The sequence below is a fragment of the Oncorhynchus mykiss genome, chromosome 11, assembly GCF_013265735.2.
Source record: "Oncorhynchus mykiss isolate Arlee chromosome 11, USDA_OmykA_1.1, whole genome shotgun sequence".
Taxonomy (NCBI): domain Eukaryota; kingdom Metazoa; phylum Chordata; class Actinopteri; order Salmoniformes; family Salmonidae; genus Oncorhynchus; species Oncorhynchus mykiss.
In genome coordinates this window covers 41,448,615-41,468,473 of record NC_048575.1, presented here as the reverse complement: position 1 = coordinate 41,468,473, position 19,859 = coordinate 41,448,615, and the positions used below count along the sequence as shown (strand labels likewise).

Sequence of the window (19,859 nt, the reverse complement as noted above, 5' to 3'; positions counted from 1 at the left end):
AAGGCTAATTGATCAATAGCAAACGCTTTTGCAATTATGTTAGAACAGATGAAAACTGTTGTCCTTAACCTTTCTGATCTCCCCATCCCGGATCCGGGATCGTGAATACAGACTCAAGCTCATTACCATAACGCAACGTTAACTATTCATGAAAATCGCAAATGAAATGAAATAAATATGCTAGCTCTCAAGCTTAGCCTTTTGTTAACAACACTGTCATCTCAGATTTTCAAAATATGCTTCTCAACCATTGCAAAACAAGCATTTGTGTAACAGTATTGATGGCTAACGTAGCATTTAGCATTAGCATTCAGCTGGCAACATTTACACAAAAAAACAGAAAAGCATTCAAATAAAATAATTTACCTTTGAAGAACTTCAGATGTTTTCAATGAGGAGACTCTCAGATAGCAAATGTTCAGTTTTTCCTGAAAGATTATTTGTTTAGGACAAATCGCTCCGTTTTCTGCGTCACGTTTAGCTATGAAAAAACCCCTGTATCCAGGATTGTGTAAATCTATCAGCAAGCTCATTAGCATAACACAACGTTAACTATTTATGAAAATCGCAAATGAAATGAAATAAATATGCCATCTCTCAAGCTTAGCCTTTTGTAAACAACACTGTCATCTCAGATTTTCAAAATATGCTTCTCAACCATAGGAAAACAATAATTTGTGTAAAAGTAGCTAGCTAGCGTTAGCATTAGCGTTAGCATCCAGCATGCAACATTAACAAAAACATAAAAGCCTTCAAATAAAATAATTTACCTTTGAAGAACTTCTGATGTTTTCAATGAGGATACTCTCAGTTAGATAGCAGATGCTCAGTTTTTCCAAAAAGATTCCTTGTGTATTAGAAATAGCTCCGTTTTATACATCACATTTGGCTACCAAAAAAAATCTGAAAATTCAGTCCTCAAAACGCGAACTTTTTTCCAAATTAACTCCATAATATCGACTGAAAACATGGCAAACGTTGTTTAGAATCAATCATCAAGGTGTTTTTCACATATCTCTTCATTGATACATCGTTCTTGGACACATGCTTTCTCCCCTGAATCAAATGGTAAAGTAGAAGCAGCTGGCAATTGCGCACCGAATTCGACGCAGGACACCAGGCGGACACTTGGAAAATGTAGTCTCTTATGGTCAATCTTCCAATGATATGCCTACAAATACGTCACAATGCTGCTAAGACCTTGGGCGAACGACAGAAAGTGTAGGCTCATTCATTGCGCAATCACAGCCATATAAGGAGAGAATGGAAAACAGAGCTTCAGAAATTCTGCTAATTCCTGGGTGATGCATCATCTTGGTTTCGCCTGTAGAATGAGTTCTGGGGCACTTACAGACAAAATCTTTGCAGATTCTGAAACTTCAGAGTGTTTTCTTTCCAAAACTGTCAAGAATATGCATAGTCGAGCATCTTTTCGTGACAAAATATCGCGCTTAAAACGGGAACGTTTTTTATCCAAAAATGAAATAGCGCCCCTAGAGCTCTAACTGGTTAAAGAAGCAATAAAACTGGCCTTCTTCAGACCAGTTGAGAATCAGGAGCATCAGCGTTTGTGGGCTCGATTACAGGCTCAAAATGGTCAGAAACAAATACCTTTCTTCTGAAACTCGTCAGTCTATTCTTGTTCTGAGAAATTAAGTTTATTCCTTTCGAGAAATTGCCAAGAAACTGAAGATCTTGTACAACGCTGTGTACTACTCCCTTCACAGAACAACGCAAACCAGGCCTCCCGGGTGGCGCAGTGGTTAAGGGTGCTGTACGCCAGCTGTGCCATCAGAGACTCTGGGTTCGCGCCCAGGCTCTGTCGTAACCGCCCGCGACCGGGAGGTCCGTGGGACAACGCACAATTGGCCCGGGCGACGGCCCGGGTTAGGGAGGGGTTGGCCGGTAGGGATGTCCTTGTCTCATCGCACACCAGCGACTCCTGTGGCGGGCCCTGTGGTGGGCCGGGCGCAGTGCGCGCTAACCAAGGTTGCCAGGTGCACGGTGTTTCCTCCGACACATTGGTGCGGCTGGCTTCCGGGTTGGATGCGCGCTGTGTTAAGAAGCAGTGCGGTTGTGTATCAGAGGACGCATGACTTTCAACCTTCGTCTCTCCCGAGCCCGTACGGGAGTTGTAGCGATGAGACAAGATAGTAGCTACTAAAACAATTGGATACCATGAAATTGGGGAGAAAACGGGGTAAAATTTTAAAAATAATAATAATTATATATATTTTTTAAATAGCCTAACCAGAATAGAAAGAGGAGTTGGAGGCCCCGGTGCACAAGAGGACAATACATTAGTTTGAAAAACAGATGCCTCACAAATCCTCAACTGGCAGCTTCATTAAATAGTACCCGCAAAACACCAGTCTCAACGTCAACAGTGAAGAGGCACCTCTGTGATGCAGGCCTTCAATGCAGAGTTGAAAAGAAAAAGCCATATCTCAAACTGGCTAATAAAAATAAAAGATTAAGATGGGCAAAAGGACACATACACTGGACAGAGGAACTCTGCCTAGAAGGCCAGCATCCCCGAGTCTCCTCTTCACTGTTGACAGTGAGACAGTTTTAAGCCATGCTAACATAATTGCAAAAGGTTTTTCTAATGATCAATTAGCCATGTAAAATGATAAACTTGGATTCGCTAACACAATGTGCAATTGGAACACAGGAGTGATGGTTGCCGATAATGGGCCTCTGTATGCCTATGTAGATATTCCATACAAAAATCTGCCCTTTCCAGCTACAATAGTCATTTACAACATTAACCATGTCTGCACTGTATTTCTGATCAATATGATATTTTAATGGACAAAAAATGTGCTTTTCTTTCAAAAATAAGGACATTTCTAAGTGACCCCAAACTTTGGAGTGGTAATATGTGTATGTATGTATATATTATAGTCTCAATTACTAATTTATTTATTACTTATTTATTTGTATCAAGACGTTATCAAGAAGTTAGCCTATTATTGATTTAATGCCCACAGTATGTCACTCCAATGACTAAATAGGTGAGTTATTAACACTTCTGTCACCATTATGGAGTGACATAGTGCTTGCAAAATCTCTAATAACAGTGGGAAGTGTGTGTCTGTATCTAGGGATCTCTGCTGGGTTGTGTATACACCAAGCAGTCAGCCAGTCAGTCAGGAGTTTGAGCTCAGCCTCACTCTATATCCTGTTAAAACATTTAACACCAAGCTTTGGTTACATAATGTTAGCTAGCAGCCCTGCTGACCTTTGTAGATTGACTTGACAATGACAGAGTAGGGTGAAGTTGCCCCTAGATGCTGAACTTGGGTCAGTTTTGGATTTCCCCCCACTAATAGTTAAGGTTAGGTTTGGGGGAGGGGAAGCTGATCCTAGATCTGTACCCAGACGAAACTTCAACAAAAATCCTCCTAATAGTTCTTATTCACGTGTAGTTGGTAAATGATTGGCCAACGGTTTCAGTGAGCTATATAGACTCCCAATGTGTGTCAGCGTGTTTTGTCTTCTCCTCTCTGACTCATACATGGACGTATGAACATTCACATGGACAGATTCATCAGACAGATGCAGGGAGAGTCACAACCCTTACCACAAGGGCAAAAGCACAAACACACTAACATAGATTAAAGCAGTCTGAGCCATGGAAATGACACATTGACAGGATGCTAATGGGAATTCCTGTTTGTGTGTGTACTTGTGCGTACTGTGTCAATACTAGCCCTATGATGTCATGGTTTAGCACAGGATTACGTCGAACATTTAGAGAAGGTGTAATTTTCCATAGGTTACATATTGGTGGAAGTTAAGATGTGGTCTATGGAACAGGTGTTATTCTTTTGCCTATTTTGCCGACGACTCTATCTAGCTTCTAGCTTTTATCATGTTGGCTGTGCATTACCTAGTTGTTTAAACCTAGTTGACTCTGTTGACCGGTTACGTTTCAGTAGAACTTGAGCTCATCCCCGAATGTTTCATCTTCCATTATCGTCTTAACCCCTAAGGTTGATGTCCGCGCCCCACCGAAATCGAATTAGCATAATACAAAAATCCCCATAAATATGTCAGTTTAAGCTAGAGATACCTCTTTTTTTTTTTTGCATTGGATACGCCTATGTCACCGCATCTGCGGTGAAAAGTGACAGAGCTAGAGCTGTGTTTGTCAGACCATGAGACATCCAGAAAATCGGTGTTCTCACAAAAACTTTCTTTTTTTTGTTTGATACTTCAAGGGGTTTTCAAATTCAAAATAAAATAGCTAAATGATCCTTGGTATGACATACTTAAACAATTACATATACCAGGGGTTCTTAAACTTGTTCAGCCTGAGAACCAAATGAGAAAGTCTGTGTTTTTCCTGGGACGCAAGCTTATGAAAACATGCAACTATATGCAAATATTGGTATATTTCATTGCCTAAAACAAATGCAATATAGACAAATAACAATGAAATGAAATACCCATTTAATTAACTATTCATGTTTGTTTTTCCCCATTAAAAAACACTCTTACATATCTGTCTAGGTTGGAACTGTTGCTATTAAAAACAAAGAAATCATTTTCTTTCAGAAACTGGAAAACACACACGCGCACACAGTCCTAATGAGAGGTGTGCGACTGGTTGAAGTTTTCAACAAGCGTGTCTATTCTGGGCTTAGTTTTTGACAGTGCAACCCTGAGGTAATGCTCAGCATTGGATCTGTTTCTGTGCTGTTTTTTTTAAGTATGCCAGAATCCAGAACCCTGTCTCACATAAGTATGTGGTGCCAAACTAGGTCAGAACATCTACTGCTTTCTCAGCCAGGCAGGAGACCGCTTCCTGCTGTAGATCAGCAACCCAGAACTGTGTGTGTGTTAGCCTCAAAAACCACCTTGCAGTTTATAGCAGTTCAGAATCAAAAATATGACTTGTATTTAAACAGCAACAGTTCCAACCTAGACTTGTTTTCAACAATAATTTATACAGTAGGCCTGATCATGTTTCATCTTCATATGTACTGTTACTTATGATTTCACTATCAATAGCTAGCTAGCTTGCTTTGGCTAACGTTAGCCAGCTAGCTATTAGCTGTGTACAAGGAGATTGTTTGAAAGAGAAACTCACATCGACTACTATGAGAGATAGTACTCCCTTATTTCTGCTTACCATCACCTGATTTAGTCATCCACTGTCGAAGCACTGTTTCCTGAAGCATTCTGCCCTGTCCTGAAAGAACTCCCTGGGTTGACCGTCATGCTGTGGATGTTTGGTCGGGACGTGTCGTTTTAATTTGTTCCATTTTGAGAGACTCATTCAGCACTAACCCGCACAAAACACATTGGGCGCTCCTCGTTATTTCTCAATGTGTGTATTAAACCAAGAGAGAGAAACTCATCGCTGTATTTGCGTTTCATGACAGTTGGGCTCAGTCAGAACTTGTTGCTAGCTTGAGTCCATTTGATGACAGCGGTGAGGGAAGGCGAGTGGGAATGACAATTCAGTTGCCGCTTCAAAACAACCAGGAACTCGGAAATCTCCCACATTCAGCTTCAGTGTGTTCAAATATAACTGGGAACTCTGAGGGGAAAAAAACAAGTTCCAACTGGGTCAAATCAATTTGAACGGTCATCCAACTCGGCCTCTTTCTATAGCTACAACTTTCCAACCTGAAGATCACTGAAATCATGATTTGACCTCGTATTTTTCCGAGTACCCAGTTGTCTTGAACACGGCAAGTGGCTGATGGCGCACCATCATCTGCTGCTGTATGACAGTACTGCGGAGTGATCTTCAAAAAAACTGCAGAAAAAAACATCAGGTAAACCTCGAAGCACATTGGGATCTCCCGTCCACTGACGCAGCTGCCAAACTGAGTAGAGAAAACGCTGCTAATCAGAGCGCACTGAACAGAGAGTGCAGTTGCACTTGGCCATATCATTTCATGAAATAATTATACATTTACTCTGACATGTCGCAACCCATACTTTAAGAAAGGCTGCCATATAGCTTAGTAGAACCCCCCCCCCCCCCTACACACACACACACACACACATACACACACTCCCCTGCCAGCTTAGACAGGATTTTGACACTTATGGGTTAATAACCCTTTTGAAAAACATTAATCTGACCATGGTTGTTGGCCTTAGGGCTGGCATAATTACTGTATAACTGTGTAACCAATGATTATGGAACGAACAGCTGACTGAAGACGGGTCAGCGGGACATTCCTGCAGTTGAGTCCATTTCTGCGGTAACATGGAATCTTAACAACGTACTAACACTTTGTTGCTCCGTGCTGAAATGTAGAATGTTAATTCTAATTATGTTGACTTATGAGGCTCATGCAATGGAATGTATTTTTTGTAATGTCTGAGTTGAATCAACAATATTATCAGTACATATTGATGGATACACTTCCTTCTTTGACTTCCTGCTTTTAATTCCCTCTTCGCTCCTATAGATACACTCGCAATGGTCCACCCAATTATGCCATTATACCAATTACTGTCATCCAAAATTCTATGACCGTCACAGCCCTACTTATTGATTCAAATTATAATAATATATTTAGTGAATTCCATGTTTTGACCCCGGATAAATCCCAATAAAATATAACAATTAGCCTATTTATCTTTACTGAAGTCCATTTCCATTGGCACTATAACGGAGTGCTCTGTTTAGTCTGAAATCAGGGAAGAGTGGAGAGGCTCCCTTAGTGCTGTGCTGTGCTGGTTATGTGGTAGCTGGCATATTCATTCACATATGGGAAGCTACACTCACATGCCCGTCAGAGCCGTGCCTCAGAGACACTAGTGGTTGAGAACAGCCTTAAGTCCTGTTGTCCGCCTGGCCCATCGCACTGACTGGCTGAGGAAGTAAGTAGCTGATGCTGCACTGTAGCTATTGTTTGTGTGTGTGTGTGTGTGTGTGTTGCTCTATTATTAGCCACTTTCTGTGGCATTGGCAGCCTTACAGCCTTAGTGGGCTTACATAAGAGATAGAAAGGGGCTTCATAGCCCACCAGCCTCAGAGGCCTGTAGACATGACACACACACACACACAACCCTATGACCTCACACCCCAGCCCGCTCAGTGTCGCCATCCATATTCACTGTGCCTAGCAGCACTAGTGCAGACTCTTTTCAGACATGTTTTTGACCTCCAGGAATGCACTTCCATCTCTCTCTCTCTCTCTCTTACCCCCTCCCTCCTTTCCCCAACTATCTCGCCCTCCTCTCTTATTTGTGTGTGGCACAGGTCTGACGTGGTGGTGCTGTGTTTCTCCCTGGCCAACCCCAACTCCCTGCGCCACGTCCGCACCATGTGGTACCCTGAGATTAAGCACTTCTGCCCCCGCACCCCTATCATCCTGGTGGGCTGCCAGCTGGACCTGCGCTATGCCGACCTGGAGGCTGTCAACCGCGCCCGCAGACCCCTAGCCAAGTAAGACCACAATCACCCTGGTCTTCCTGAGACGGGTCCATGTCAGACCTGGGTTTAAAATCAAATCGTATTTGTCACATGCGCTGAATACAACAGGTTACCTTATCGTGAAATGCTTACTTACAAGCTCTTAACCAACAATGCAGTTCAAGAAATAGAGTTAAGAAAATATTTACTAAATAAACTAAAGTAAAAAATAAAAAGTAACACAAGAAAATAACAGTACCGAGGCTATGTGCGGGGGTACAGGTTAGTCGAGGTCATTTGTACATGTAGGTAGGGGTGAAGTGCCTGCATAGATAATAAACAACGAGTAGCAGCAGTGTAAAATCACGGGGGGGCAGTATGCACTACCCTCTAGCGCCTTACGGTCGGATGCCAGACGGTGATTCAACTGGTCAGGATCCTCTCGATGGTGCAGCTGTAGAACTTCTAGAGGATCTGGGGACCCATGTCAAATCTTTTCAGTCTCCTAGGGGGGGGGTAAAAGGTTTTGTCATGCCCTCTTCACGACTGTCTTGGTGTGTTTGAACATGATAGCTTGTTGGTGAAGTTCAAGGTGAGTGATCGCTGATCTGATATCCAGAAGCTGTTTTTGGTCATAAGCGATGGTAGCAGCGACATTATGTACGAAAAAACACACACAATAGCACAGTTGGTAAATCGTCACCCATCCCCTCCGGCGCCATTATAAGCATATTTACTTTCTTATTTTATGTTTTGATTTTCAAGTAATGTGCCCGAATCCAACTACTTTTATTTGAAGTATTTGAAAGTATTTTCAAATCATTTCCTAGAAATAGACCTACTATTTGAAACTATTTTCAAATAGCCAACAATATTTGTTTCCAAATATATCTCAAGTATCCCCTAGGACAAAACAGACCAGGGAACAAATGCAGTATTTAAATATTTGTGTTTGAAAATACACTTGTCTGTGTATTTCAGTATTTTCAAATACATGGCAATATTTGACTCTTTGAAAGTAATTGAAATACTTAAAATAGTTTTTGAACCCAGGTCTGGACCACCTTGACCGCAGCAGTCCCATCACATCCATTGGCTGGATGTTTGGCATTTGATTGAATCGCAAACATACCTGTCCAGCCTTCTGTCTGTCCATAGTTTCTTTCCTTGTTATTGTCTAATACATTCTTGACTCAGTTACAGCCCACGATAGCACAGTTATAGCACAATCATTTCATTAGATATCTATCTCTCTGCTAATTCTCTAACCCTCTCCCTTTGTCCTCAGACCCATCAAGCCAACAGATATCCTACCTCCAGAGAGAGGCCACGAGGTGGCAAAGGAGCTGGGCATTCCCTACTTTGAGACCAGCATCGTGGCCCAGTTTGGGGTAAAGGATGTGTTCGACAATGCTATCCGTTCTGCCCTTATCTCCCGCCGCCACCTCCAGTTCTGGAAGTCCCACCTGAAGAGAGTCCAGCGGCCCCTCCTCCAGGCACCGTTCCTGCCTCCCCGTCCCCCTCGCCCTGTGGTTGGCATCCCCGACCCCCCTCCCATCGATGGAGAGGCCCCTGATTCCCTCTTCTGCCAGTCGCTGTGCGCCGACGTCCTCTTCCTTCTCCAGGGCGGTGCCACGCGCGTCTTCGCACACAAAGTCTACCTGGCCACATCCTGCTCCAAGTTCTATGACCTCTTCACCCTGGACCTGCTGGCTACTGAGTCAGATTGGGAGGGAGAGGAGCGAGCTGAGAGCGGGGAGGAGGACGAGCAGAGCAGGAGAGGGGCCAAAGAGCAGGCGGGGCGCACGAAGAGCTTGGACATCGATAAGGAGGGGGAGGGGGGCGCCAGGGGACTCAAACGGCCACCCATGCTCCAGCAGGGCTCCCTGAGGACTTCCAAAAGTGATAACGCCCTCCCCGCCAGGAGCCAGTGCCCTCTGGGGCCCCTGGGAGCCGGCCGTGGCCTCTCGGGATGGGGGAGGGGCTTCCTGAGTGTGTACCTGGAGCACATAGCTGATCCTGAGACGGGGCGACTTCGCCTCATGACTGTGGTCTCCATGGACGGCCTCATACAGGAAGAACCCTTCCAGGTAAGATCAGATACCAACAAAACAATTCTTGCAAGATGCTTTGGATAATAGCGTCTGCTAAATCACTATATTAAATCATGCAAAACCAGCTACACCGTGAGGTTCCCATTCCCATCACTGTTCCAGGGTTGTATAATCATTTTAGTTCACTGTGAAGAATGTCCCCCACTGGTCATTCCAACCATAACACATTTTAGGGCAACAAAGACATTTTAAAGGAGAATTAAAGGTCATTAAAGTGAAGTTAATCCAAACACATCAAATGGTGTTTATTAACTTAATTTATACCACTGCTTGGCTTAATACTCAATTCCGAGAGGGTGTTGATTATTTTTTCAACTTTGCTGTGGTTCCAGGCGGTGCTGCAGTACCTGTACACAGGCAGTCTGGACGAGAGCCAAGGGGGCCTGATGCAGGTGGCCACCATCGCCGAGCTGCTGGAGGTGTTTGACCTGAGGATGATGGTGGCCAACGTGCTGAACCGTGAAAGCTTCATGAACCAGGAGATCACCAAGGCCTTCCATGTCCGCCGAGCCAACCGCATCAAAGAGTGCCTCAGCAAGGGTACCTTCGCCGGTAAACACACTGCCCCCACTTGCCTTGACATACTGCGTTCTCAGAGCTAGTGTGCATGCGTTTGCGTGCGTTTGTGTGTGTGTGTGTGAACAGCACGTTTAGCATTCCCACTTTATTCCAATATTTTCCCATGAATTCAGACATCTGGATCTGTGGCCAAGATATTGCTTTTCCTATCTTCAATCTTTTGTTTGTGTCCTGTCCTTCATTTGGTGTCATCGATCTAAATATGTGTCGCTGAGCTTCGCTGCTTTCTCCGTATGTGTGCCATGCCCATGTTTCTTTACGCCACTTATTTCTGGTTCGTGTGTGTGCATGTTGGCTATAGCGTTTACCTCAAGGTGAGAGTCCTATACCATCTCTAAAGTAACTGTTGACTTTTCTACCATCAGCTGGCATATCACAATCCTTATTTTATAGTCATTGTGTCTGTTTCCGTGGGTTTTTCTTTTTCAATATGCACAGAAGTCTGTGGACACCCCTTGAATTTAGTGGATTCGGCTATTTCAGCCACACCTGTTGCTGACAGGTGTAAAAAAAATGCACGCAGCCATGCAATCTCCATAGACAAACATTGGCAGCAGAATGGCCTTACCAAAGAGCTCAGTGACTTTCAACGTGGCACCGTCATAGTATGCCTCCTTTCCAACAAGTCAGTAAGTCAAATTTCTGCCCTGCTAGAGCTGCACCGGTCAACTGTAAATGCTGTTATTATGAAGTGGAAACATCTAGGAGCTTCAACGGCTCAGCCGCGAGGTGGTAGGACGCACAAGCTCACAGAACGGGACCTCTGAGTGCTGAAGCGCATAGCGAGTAAAAATCGTTTGTCCTCAGTTCCAAACGTTAGCACTGTGCACCGGGAGCTTCATGAAATGGGTTTACATGGCCGAGCAGCCACACACACGCCTAAGATCAGCATGCGCAATGCCAAGCGTCAGCTGGAGTGATGTAAAGCTCACTGCCATTGGACTCTGGAGCAGTGGAAACTGTTCTCTGGAGTGCTGAATCCCACTTCGCCATCTGGCAGTTTGGCAGACAAACCTGGGTTTGGCGGATGCCAGGAGAATGCTACCTGCCCCAATTCATAGTGCCAATTGTAAAGTTGATTTTTGTATTTTTAGGGAGCAGATCATTGTAGCAAATAGATTGTGGCTTTCATCAATGTAATTGTCTGCTTCATTTTCAATCCCCCATATGTTTGCTTTGTAAATATATAAACTCAGCAAAAAAAGAAACGTCCCTTTTTAGGATCCTGTCTTTCAAAGATAATTCGTAACAATCCAAATAACTAAACAGATCTTCGTTGTAAAAGGTTTAAACACGGTTTCCCATGCTTGTTCAACGAACCATAAACAATTAATGAACTTGCACCTGTGGAACGGTCGTTAAGACACTAACAGCTTAAGCAATTAAGGTCACAGTTATGGAAACTTAGGACACTAAAGAGCCCTTTCTACTAACTCTGAAAAACACAAAAAGAAAGATGCCCAGGGTCCCTGCTCATCTGTGTGAACGTGCCTTAGGCATGCTTCAATGAGGAATGAGGACTGCAGATGTGGTCAGGGCAATAAATTGCAATGTTTGTACTGTGAGACGCCTAAGACCGCGCAACAGGGAGACAGGACGGACAGCTGATCGTCCTCGCAGTGGCAGACCACGTGTAACAACACATGCACAGGATCGGTAGATCCGAACATCACACCTGCGGGACAGGTACAGGATGGCAACAACAACTGCACGAGTTACACCAGGAATGGACAATCCCTCCATCAGTGCTCAGACTGTCCACAATAGGCTGAGAGAGGCTGGACTGAGGGCTTGTAGGCCTGTTGTAAGGCAGGTCCTCACCAGACCTCACCGGCAACAGCGTTGCCTATGGACACAAACCCACCATCGCTGGACCAGACAGGACTGGCAAAAAGTGCTCTTCACTGACTAGTCGCGGTTTTGTGTCACCAGGGGTGATGGTGGGATTCTCGTTTATTGCTTAAGGAATAAGCGTTACACCGAGGCCTGTACCCTGGAGCGGGATCGATTTGGAGGTGGAGGATCCTTCATGGTCTGGGGCGGTGTGTCACAGCATCATCGGACTGAGCTTGTTGTCATTGCAGGCAATCTCAACGGTATGCGTTACAGGGAAGACATCCTCTTCCTTCATGTGGTACCCTTCCTGCAGGCTCATTCTGACATGACCCTCCAGCATGACAATGCCACCAGCCATACAGCTCGTTCTGTGTGTGATTTCCTGCAAGACAGGAATGTCAGTGTTCTGCCATGGCCAGTGAAGAGCCTGGATCTCAATCCCATTTAGCACGTCTGGGACCTGTTGGATCAGAGAGTAAGGGCTAGGGCCATTCCCCCCAGAAATGTCCAGGAACTTGCAGGTGCCATGGTGGATGAGTGGGGTTACGTCTCACAGCAAGAACTGGCAAATCTGGTGCAGTCCATGAGGAGGCGATGCACTACAGTACTTAATGCAGCTGGTGGCCACACCAGATACTGACTGTTACTTTGATTTTAACCCCCCCTTGTTCAAAGACACATTATTCAATTTATGTTAGTCACATGTTTGTGGAACTTGTTAATTTCATGTCTCAGTTGTTGAATCTTGTTATGATCATACAACTATTTACACGTTAAGTTTGCTGAAAATAAACGCAGTTGACAGTGAGAGGACTTTTCTTTTTTCGTTGAGTTTATATCAAATCCAGTTGAAGTCGGAAGTTTACATACACTTAGGTTAGAGTCATTAAAACTCTTTTTTTTTTATATATATATCTCCACAAATTTCTTGTTAACAAACTTTTGTTTTGGCAAGTCAGTTAGGACATCTACTTTGTGCATGACACAAGTCATTTTTCCAACAATTGTTTACAGACATATTATTTCACTTGTAATTCCCTGTATCACAATTCCAGTGGGTCAGAAGTTTACATACACTAAGTTGACTGTGCCTTTAAACAGTTTGGAAAATTCCAGAAAATGATATCATGGCTTTCGAAGCTTTTGATAGGCTAATTGACCTCATTTGAGTCAATTGGAGGTGTACATGTGGATGTATTTCAAGGCCTACCTTCAAACTCAGTGCCTCTTTGCTTGACATCATGGGACAATGAAAAGAAATCAGCCCCCCCAAAAAAATTGTAGACCTCCACAAGTCTGGTTCATCCTTGGGAGCAATTTCCAAACTCCTGAAGGTACCATGTTCATCTGTACAAACAATAGTACGCAAGTATAAACACCATGGGATCATACAGCTGTCATACCACTCAGGAAGGAGACACGTTCTGTCTCCTAGAGATGCACGTACTTTGGTGTGAAAAGTGCAAATCAATCCCAGAACAGCAGCAAAGGACCTTGTGAAGGTGCCTGAGGAAACAGGTACAAAGGTATCAATATCCACAGTAAAACGAGTCCTATATCAACATAACCTGAAAGGCCGCTCAGCAAGGAAGAAGCCACTGCTCCAAAGCCGTCATAAAAAAGACAGACTACGGTTTGCAACTGCACATGGGGACAAAGATCGTACTTTTTGGGAAAACGTCCTCTGGTCTGATGAAACAAAAATAGAACTGTTTGGCCATAATGACCATCATTATGTTTGGAGGAAAAGGGGGGAGGCTTGCAAGCCGGAGAACACCATCCCAACCGTGAAGCACGGGGGTGGCAGCAACATGTTGTGGGGGTGCTTTGCTGCATGAGGGACTGGTGCACTTCACTAAATGGATGGCATCATGAGGCATGAAAATTATGTGGATATATTGAAGCAACATCTCAAGACATCAGTCAGGAAGTTAAAGCTTGGTTGCAAATGGGTCTTCCAAATGGACAATGACCCTACGCATACTTCCAACGTTGTGGCAAAATGGCTTAAGAACAACAAAGTCAAGGTATTGAGGTGACCATCACAAAGCCCTGACCTCAATCCTATAGAAAATTTGTGGGCAGAACTGAAAAGGCGTGTGCGATCAAGAAGGCCTACAAACCTGACTCAGTTACACCAGCTCTGTCAGGAGGAATGGGCCAAAATTCACCCAACGTATTGTGGGAAGCTTGTGGAAGGCTACCCGAAACGTTTGACCCAAGTTTAACAATTTAAAGGTAATGCTACCAAATACTAATTGGGTGTATGTACATTTCTGCCCCACTGGGAATGTGATGAAAGAAATAAAATCTAAAAGAAATCATTCTCTCTACTATTATTCTGACATTTCACATTCTTAAAATAAAGTGCTGATCCTAACTGACCTAATACAGGGAATTTTTACTAGGATTAATGTCAGGAATTGTGAAAAACTGAGTTTAAATGTATTTGGCTCAGGTGTATGTAAACCCCAGACTTCAACTGTACATACAGTACCAGTGTGGACACACCTTCTCATTCCAGGGTTTTTCTTTATTTTACTATTTTCTACATTGTAGAAAAATAGTGAAGACATTGAAACTATGAAATAACACACATAGAATCATGTAGTATCCAAAACATTGTTAAATAAATCAAAATATATATATATATATAATAAGTCGCCACCTTGATGACATCTTTGCACACTTTGGCATTCTCTCAACCAGCTTCATTTAGTATATTTTAGTTTAACCATAATATTTGTTGTAATAAATGTTCTGTCATTTCTGGTGGATTAAACTGAAATTGCAACCAACTTTCTATGGCTTGTTTTAAAAATAGCAATATTTTGGAGCTAATTACATTTTCAAATAACCAAAAGTGAGAGGTTGTAATCTGAATAAAGGGCATTCTTGAACATGGGGTGAGACATTCTTTGTAGTCTGCTAAAGAACCAGGTCGGATTTAATTATAACTTTTGGATGACTGAAGCCTTTAATGAAAGGGATAATGCTTTACTATTTCATTGTTTCTACCCTCTGAGTTCATATTCAAAATATACAGTGCCTTCGGTAAGTATTCAGACCCCTTGACCTTTTCCACATGTTGTTACGTTACAACCTTATTCTAAAATGGATTAAATAATTAAAATATCCTCAGCAATCCACACACAATACACCATAATAACAAAGCGAAAACAGCTTATTAGAAATTGTTTGCAAATGTATAAAATAAAAACATACCTTATTTACATAAGTATTCAGACCCTTTGCTATGAGACTCAACATTGAGCTCAAGTGCGTCCTGTTTCCATTGATCATTCTTGAGATGTTTCTACAACTTGATTGGAGTCCACTCCACCTGTGATAAATTAATTTGATTGGACATGATTTGGAAAGGCACACACCTGTCTATATAAGGTCCCACAGTTGACAGTCCATGTCAGAGCCAAAACCAAGCCATGATGTCGAAGAAATTGTCTCTATAGCTCCGAGACAGGATTGTGTCGAGACACAGATCTGGGGAAGGGTACGAAAACATTTCTGCAGAATTCAAGGTCACCAAGAACACAGTGGCCTCTATCATTTTTAAATGGAAGAAGTTTGGAACCATCAAGACTCTTCCTAGAACTGGCTGCCCGGCCAAACTGAGCAGTCGGGGGAGAAGGGCCTTGGTCAGGGAGGTGACCAAGAACCCGATGGTCATTCTGACAGAGCTCTAGAATTCCTTTGTGGAGATGGGAGAACCTTCCAGAAGGACAACCCTCTCTGCAACACTCCAGCAATCAGTCCTTTATGGTAGAGTTGCGAGACGGAAGCCACTCTTCAGTAAAAGGCACATGACATCCCACTTGGAGTTTACCAAAAGGCACCTGAAGGACTCTCAGACCATGAGAAGCAAGATTCTCTGGTCTGATGAAACCAAGATTGAACTCTTTGTTCTGAATGCCAAGTGTCACGTCTGGAGGAAACCTGGCACCACCCCTACGGTGAAGCATGGTGGTCGCAGCATCATTCTGTGGGGATGATTTTCAGAGGCAGGGACTGGGAAACTGGTCAGGATCAAGGGAAAGATGAATGGAGCAAAGTACAGAGAGATCATTGATGAGAACCTGATCCAGAGTGCTCAGGACTTCAGACTGATGCGAAGGTTCACCTTCCAACAGGACCACGACCCTAAGCACACAGCCAATACAACGCAGGAGTGGCTTCGGGACAAGTCTCAATGTCCTTGATTGGCCCAGCCAGACCCCTGACTTGAACCCAATCTAACATCTCTGGAGAGACCTGGAAATAGCTGTGCAACAAAGCTCCCTATCAAGCCTGACAGAGCTTGTGAGCATCTGCAGAGAAGAATGGGAGAAACTCCCCAAATACAGGTGTGCCAAGCTTGTAGCGTCCTTCCCAAGGCTCGATGCTGTAATCGTTGCCAAGGTGTCTGGCATGCCGTTCCAAGTCAAATTGAAACTTTTTTGCTCATATAATTTCAAAAACAAGTTTCTAGGTGCATGCAAGGCCATAAGCAAATGGGTAAACTGGGATATGACTAAGAGTTAATCAGGGTGAGTTTTCCAAAAAAATGTATTTTCCTTTCGACTGTAGCAAGACCTTAACTATTTTTGCTAACTTTCTATTCAAATGTATTGTATTGAGATCATTTTTTTCTTTCGGGATATGATTGAATGAGTATTTCCACTTCACCATCAGACCATTTTATTGGTAAACTACAAGCTAATGTGAAAGTTGTATTGTTTTGTGATCCAATGCATATTATAAACTGGGTGGTTCAAGCCCAGAATGCTGATTGGCTGACAGCTGTCGTATATTTATGCAATAAGGCACGAGGAGGTGTGGTATATGGCCAATATACTGCTGCTACGGTCTGTATCCAAACACTTCGCGTTGTGTCTTGCATAAGAACAGCCCTTAGCCGTGGTATATTGGCCATATGCCACACCCCCTCGGGGCTTATTGCTTAAATATAGTACACTTATCATAATTTTATTGTAATCCAGAGAGGTTTGAAAAATTGTCTAGATGCTCTATGAGGCTACAGAGGGATCCAAATGGTAGATTTAAAAGAACATGAATTATCAGTGTGCAATGACACTTTTTGTTTTTAAGCCCAGGATTTCTAGGCACTTGATATTATTGTTGGATCTGGAACTGTAAAGTTTGGTTGAGGAGGGATAATGGTCTGTGGCTGTTTTTCATGGTCCTGGCTAGGCCGCTTAGTTCCAGTGAAGGGAAATGTTAATACTACAGCATACAATGACATTCTAGACGATTCTGTGTTTACAACTTTGTGGCAACAGTTTGGGGAAGGCCCTTTCCTGTTTCAGCATGACAATGCCCCCGTGCACAAAGCGAGATCCATACAGAAATGGTTTGTAAAGATCGGTGTGGAAGAACTTGACAGGCCTGCACAGATCCCTAACCTCAACCCCATCGAACACTGTTAGATGAATTTAGTTCTTATGCGTTCATTAACCAATTCAATTTAAACACTCTGTCCGTTTCTAAGAATTTGTAAGGTTCTTATTTGCATAAAATGGACATACCAGCCACCAAAATTAGCCAATAGCGTTTATTCTCGAGAGCTCTGCTCATAATAGCATGTACATTGGTTTATATACCTCACATTTCATCATAAATGTCCCTCCTACTCTCAGATACAATTGCAATATAGTTCACAAGCCTTCTCACATTGTCTGCCACCTGTTAAACAATCTACTACAAGCCCAAGGTCTCTCCCCTCCCTGGGTGGGGACAGAATGTCCTGTAAGGAACACAGTATTCCAGCCGGTCTGACGATAGCTCCATTCGTTTCTAACAAGGAACAGAAAGTCCTTGTTCTAATTCTTGACTAAAACTACACACATTATATTCAGTGTTATGATTATAATAAGATTCATACATTCATACAGTGACAGAGTAGTATTCTGTTTAGTTATAGTTCTATGTTAAATGTATACATCATTTAGTCATTATTCATAAAAATCCCATAAAACACTTTTGGGATTAATTGGAACACTGACCGCGAGCCAGGCCTAATCGACCAACATCAGTGTCCGACCTCACTAATGCTCTTGTGGCTGAATGGAAGCAAATCCCAAAGCAATGTTCCAACATCTAGTAGAAAACCTTCCCAGAAGAGTGGAGGCTGTTTATAGAAGGAAATGGGGGACCAACTCCATATTTAATACCCATGATTTTGGATGAGATGAGTTCGACGAGCAGGTGTCCACATACATTTGGTCATGTAGTGTACCTCCTGAATATAAATTATTTACACGCTCTAGTGGTTTCTATGCCCTATGAAGATTGGTGAGGCCTATAGGTCTGCCCTAGGGATTGGTCTAGATTTTTTTATAGAATGCTTCTTCTTTAGAAGGACATCTTTCGGCCTCCAACAGAATAAAGGGACAGTTCAAGCCCTTCAAGTGTGTGTATATATAGGTTTCAAACTTAGTATCTAAACTCTGCTTGTCACTGTGTGCCACCCTATCCCTCCCATTTGTCGATTTCTGTCATGCTCTGTCTACCTCTCTCTATGTCTCTGTGTGCATCTGTCTGTCTGCGTTTGTCTGTGTTTGTGTCTGTCCATCTGTCTTCCCGTCTTTCTGTAGCCTCGACTCTGTGGCTCACTCCGAGATGAGTGCTCAGTCTTTTCCCTCCCCCTGGTTTTAGATGTGGTGTTCCACCTGGACGATGGATACCTGCCGGCCCACAAGCCCCTGCTCATCTCCAGCTGCGACTGGATGGCGGCCATGTTCCGGGGATCCTTCATGGAGAGCTACATCGAGGAGGTGAGTCAGGAGTCAGACTGCACAAATAATGGAAATGCACATCGAAATTGCAATCTTGATATACGCAATATCCATATCGCAAGAGATCCATATTGCAGGCAATATTTTCAAACGCCACTCAGCCATGTGTAACGTCCATTTTTATGGTTTGCTCTTTTCGACGTCTCCCTCTCTCCTCTTGCGGCTGCTTCCCACACACACCAAGCCTCGCCCCCTGTCACTCGAGCAACACAGTTCAAGTCCAATCGCAATATTTGGTTAAATGAAATCACAATTAGATTTTTTGCCCTTAAGAGAGAGATATGCTGGGGTTACAATGTCAAACCAGACACACATTTCCCAGTTGAACCTAGCAGTAGGAGAAATATCAAAGTGTTAGCTAAAGCTAAATGTGTGGGGAACTTATTATTGTGTTGGACACATGAGCTGGTGATTGTCAAGCAAATAACTGCCGGTCTCACGGTAATTGACCTGTTAATTAGCTTAAACATGTTTAGCATCTCCTGGCTTCCACACATAGCCTACAAGCTACTGATCCAGACCTTTGGAACATCTACATTTTAAAACGTAGAATAAATCCATTTGATATAGCCTACACCATCACAATAAATCCCTTATTTATTTTAGGCAGGTCTAAAGAAACATGGCATGAAGAAAATGTAGTCTATTTCAGAAGAACAGAATCGCATACTATGAGTTGTCCTTATGTTAGGTCCTCATCTGGTGATGCCATCTGGCTGTGGGCTACACTGTTTCATTTAGCAGACAAGATTTGCTTAGAATTCCGTGCCATTATTTGCTTATTTTTCTACTGGTCAACTTCTGTGCAAGAAATACAGTGCCTTGCGAAAGTATTCGGCCCCCTTGAACTTTGCGACCTTTTGCCACATTTCAGGCTTCAAACATAAAGATATAAAACTGTATTTTTTTGTGAAGAATCAACAACAAGTGGGACACAATCATGAAGTGGAACGACATTTATTGGATATTTCAAACTTTTTTAACAAATCAAAAACTGAAAAATTGGGCGTGCAAAATTATTCAGCCCCTTTACTTTCAGTGCAGCAAACTCTCTCCAGAAGTTCAGTGAGGATCTCTGAATGATCCAATGTTGACCTAAATGACTAATGATGATAAATACAATCCACCTGT

The 19,859-nt window shown here is 43.1% G+C and overlaps 1 protein-coding gene across 5 annotated transcripts in view; it reads left to right on the top strand.

The window, feature by feature from the left end:
* Positions 1-19,859, top strand: part of LOC110535706 (rho-related BTB domain-containing protein 2) — a 97,732-nt gene that overhangs the window by 52,614 nt on the left and 25,259 nt on the right. For all 5 annotated transcript variants that reach the window (XM_021620891.2, XM_021620893.2, XM_021620892.2 and 2 more), the window contains 4 exons: positions 7,235-7,420; positions 8,676-9,477; positions 9,834-10,053; positions 18,589-18,707. In XM_021620891.2, coding sequence (XP_021476566.2) covers positions 7,235-7,420; positions 8,676-9,477; positions 9,834-10,053; positions 18,589-18,707 — 1,327 coding nt within the window. The remainder of the gene's footprint in view (positions 1-7,234; positions 7,421-8,675; positions 9,478-9,833; positions 10,054-18,588; positions 18,708-19,859) is intronic.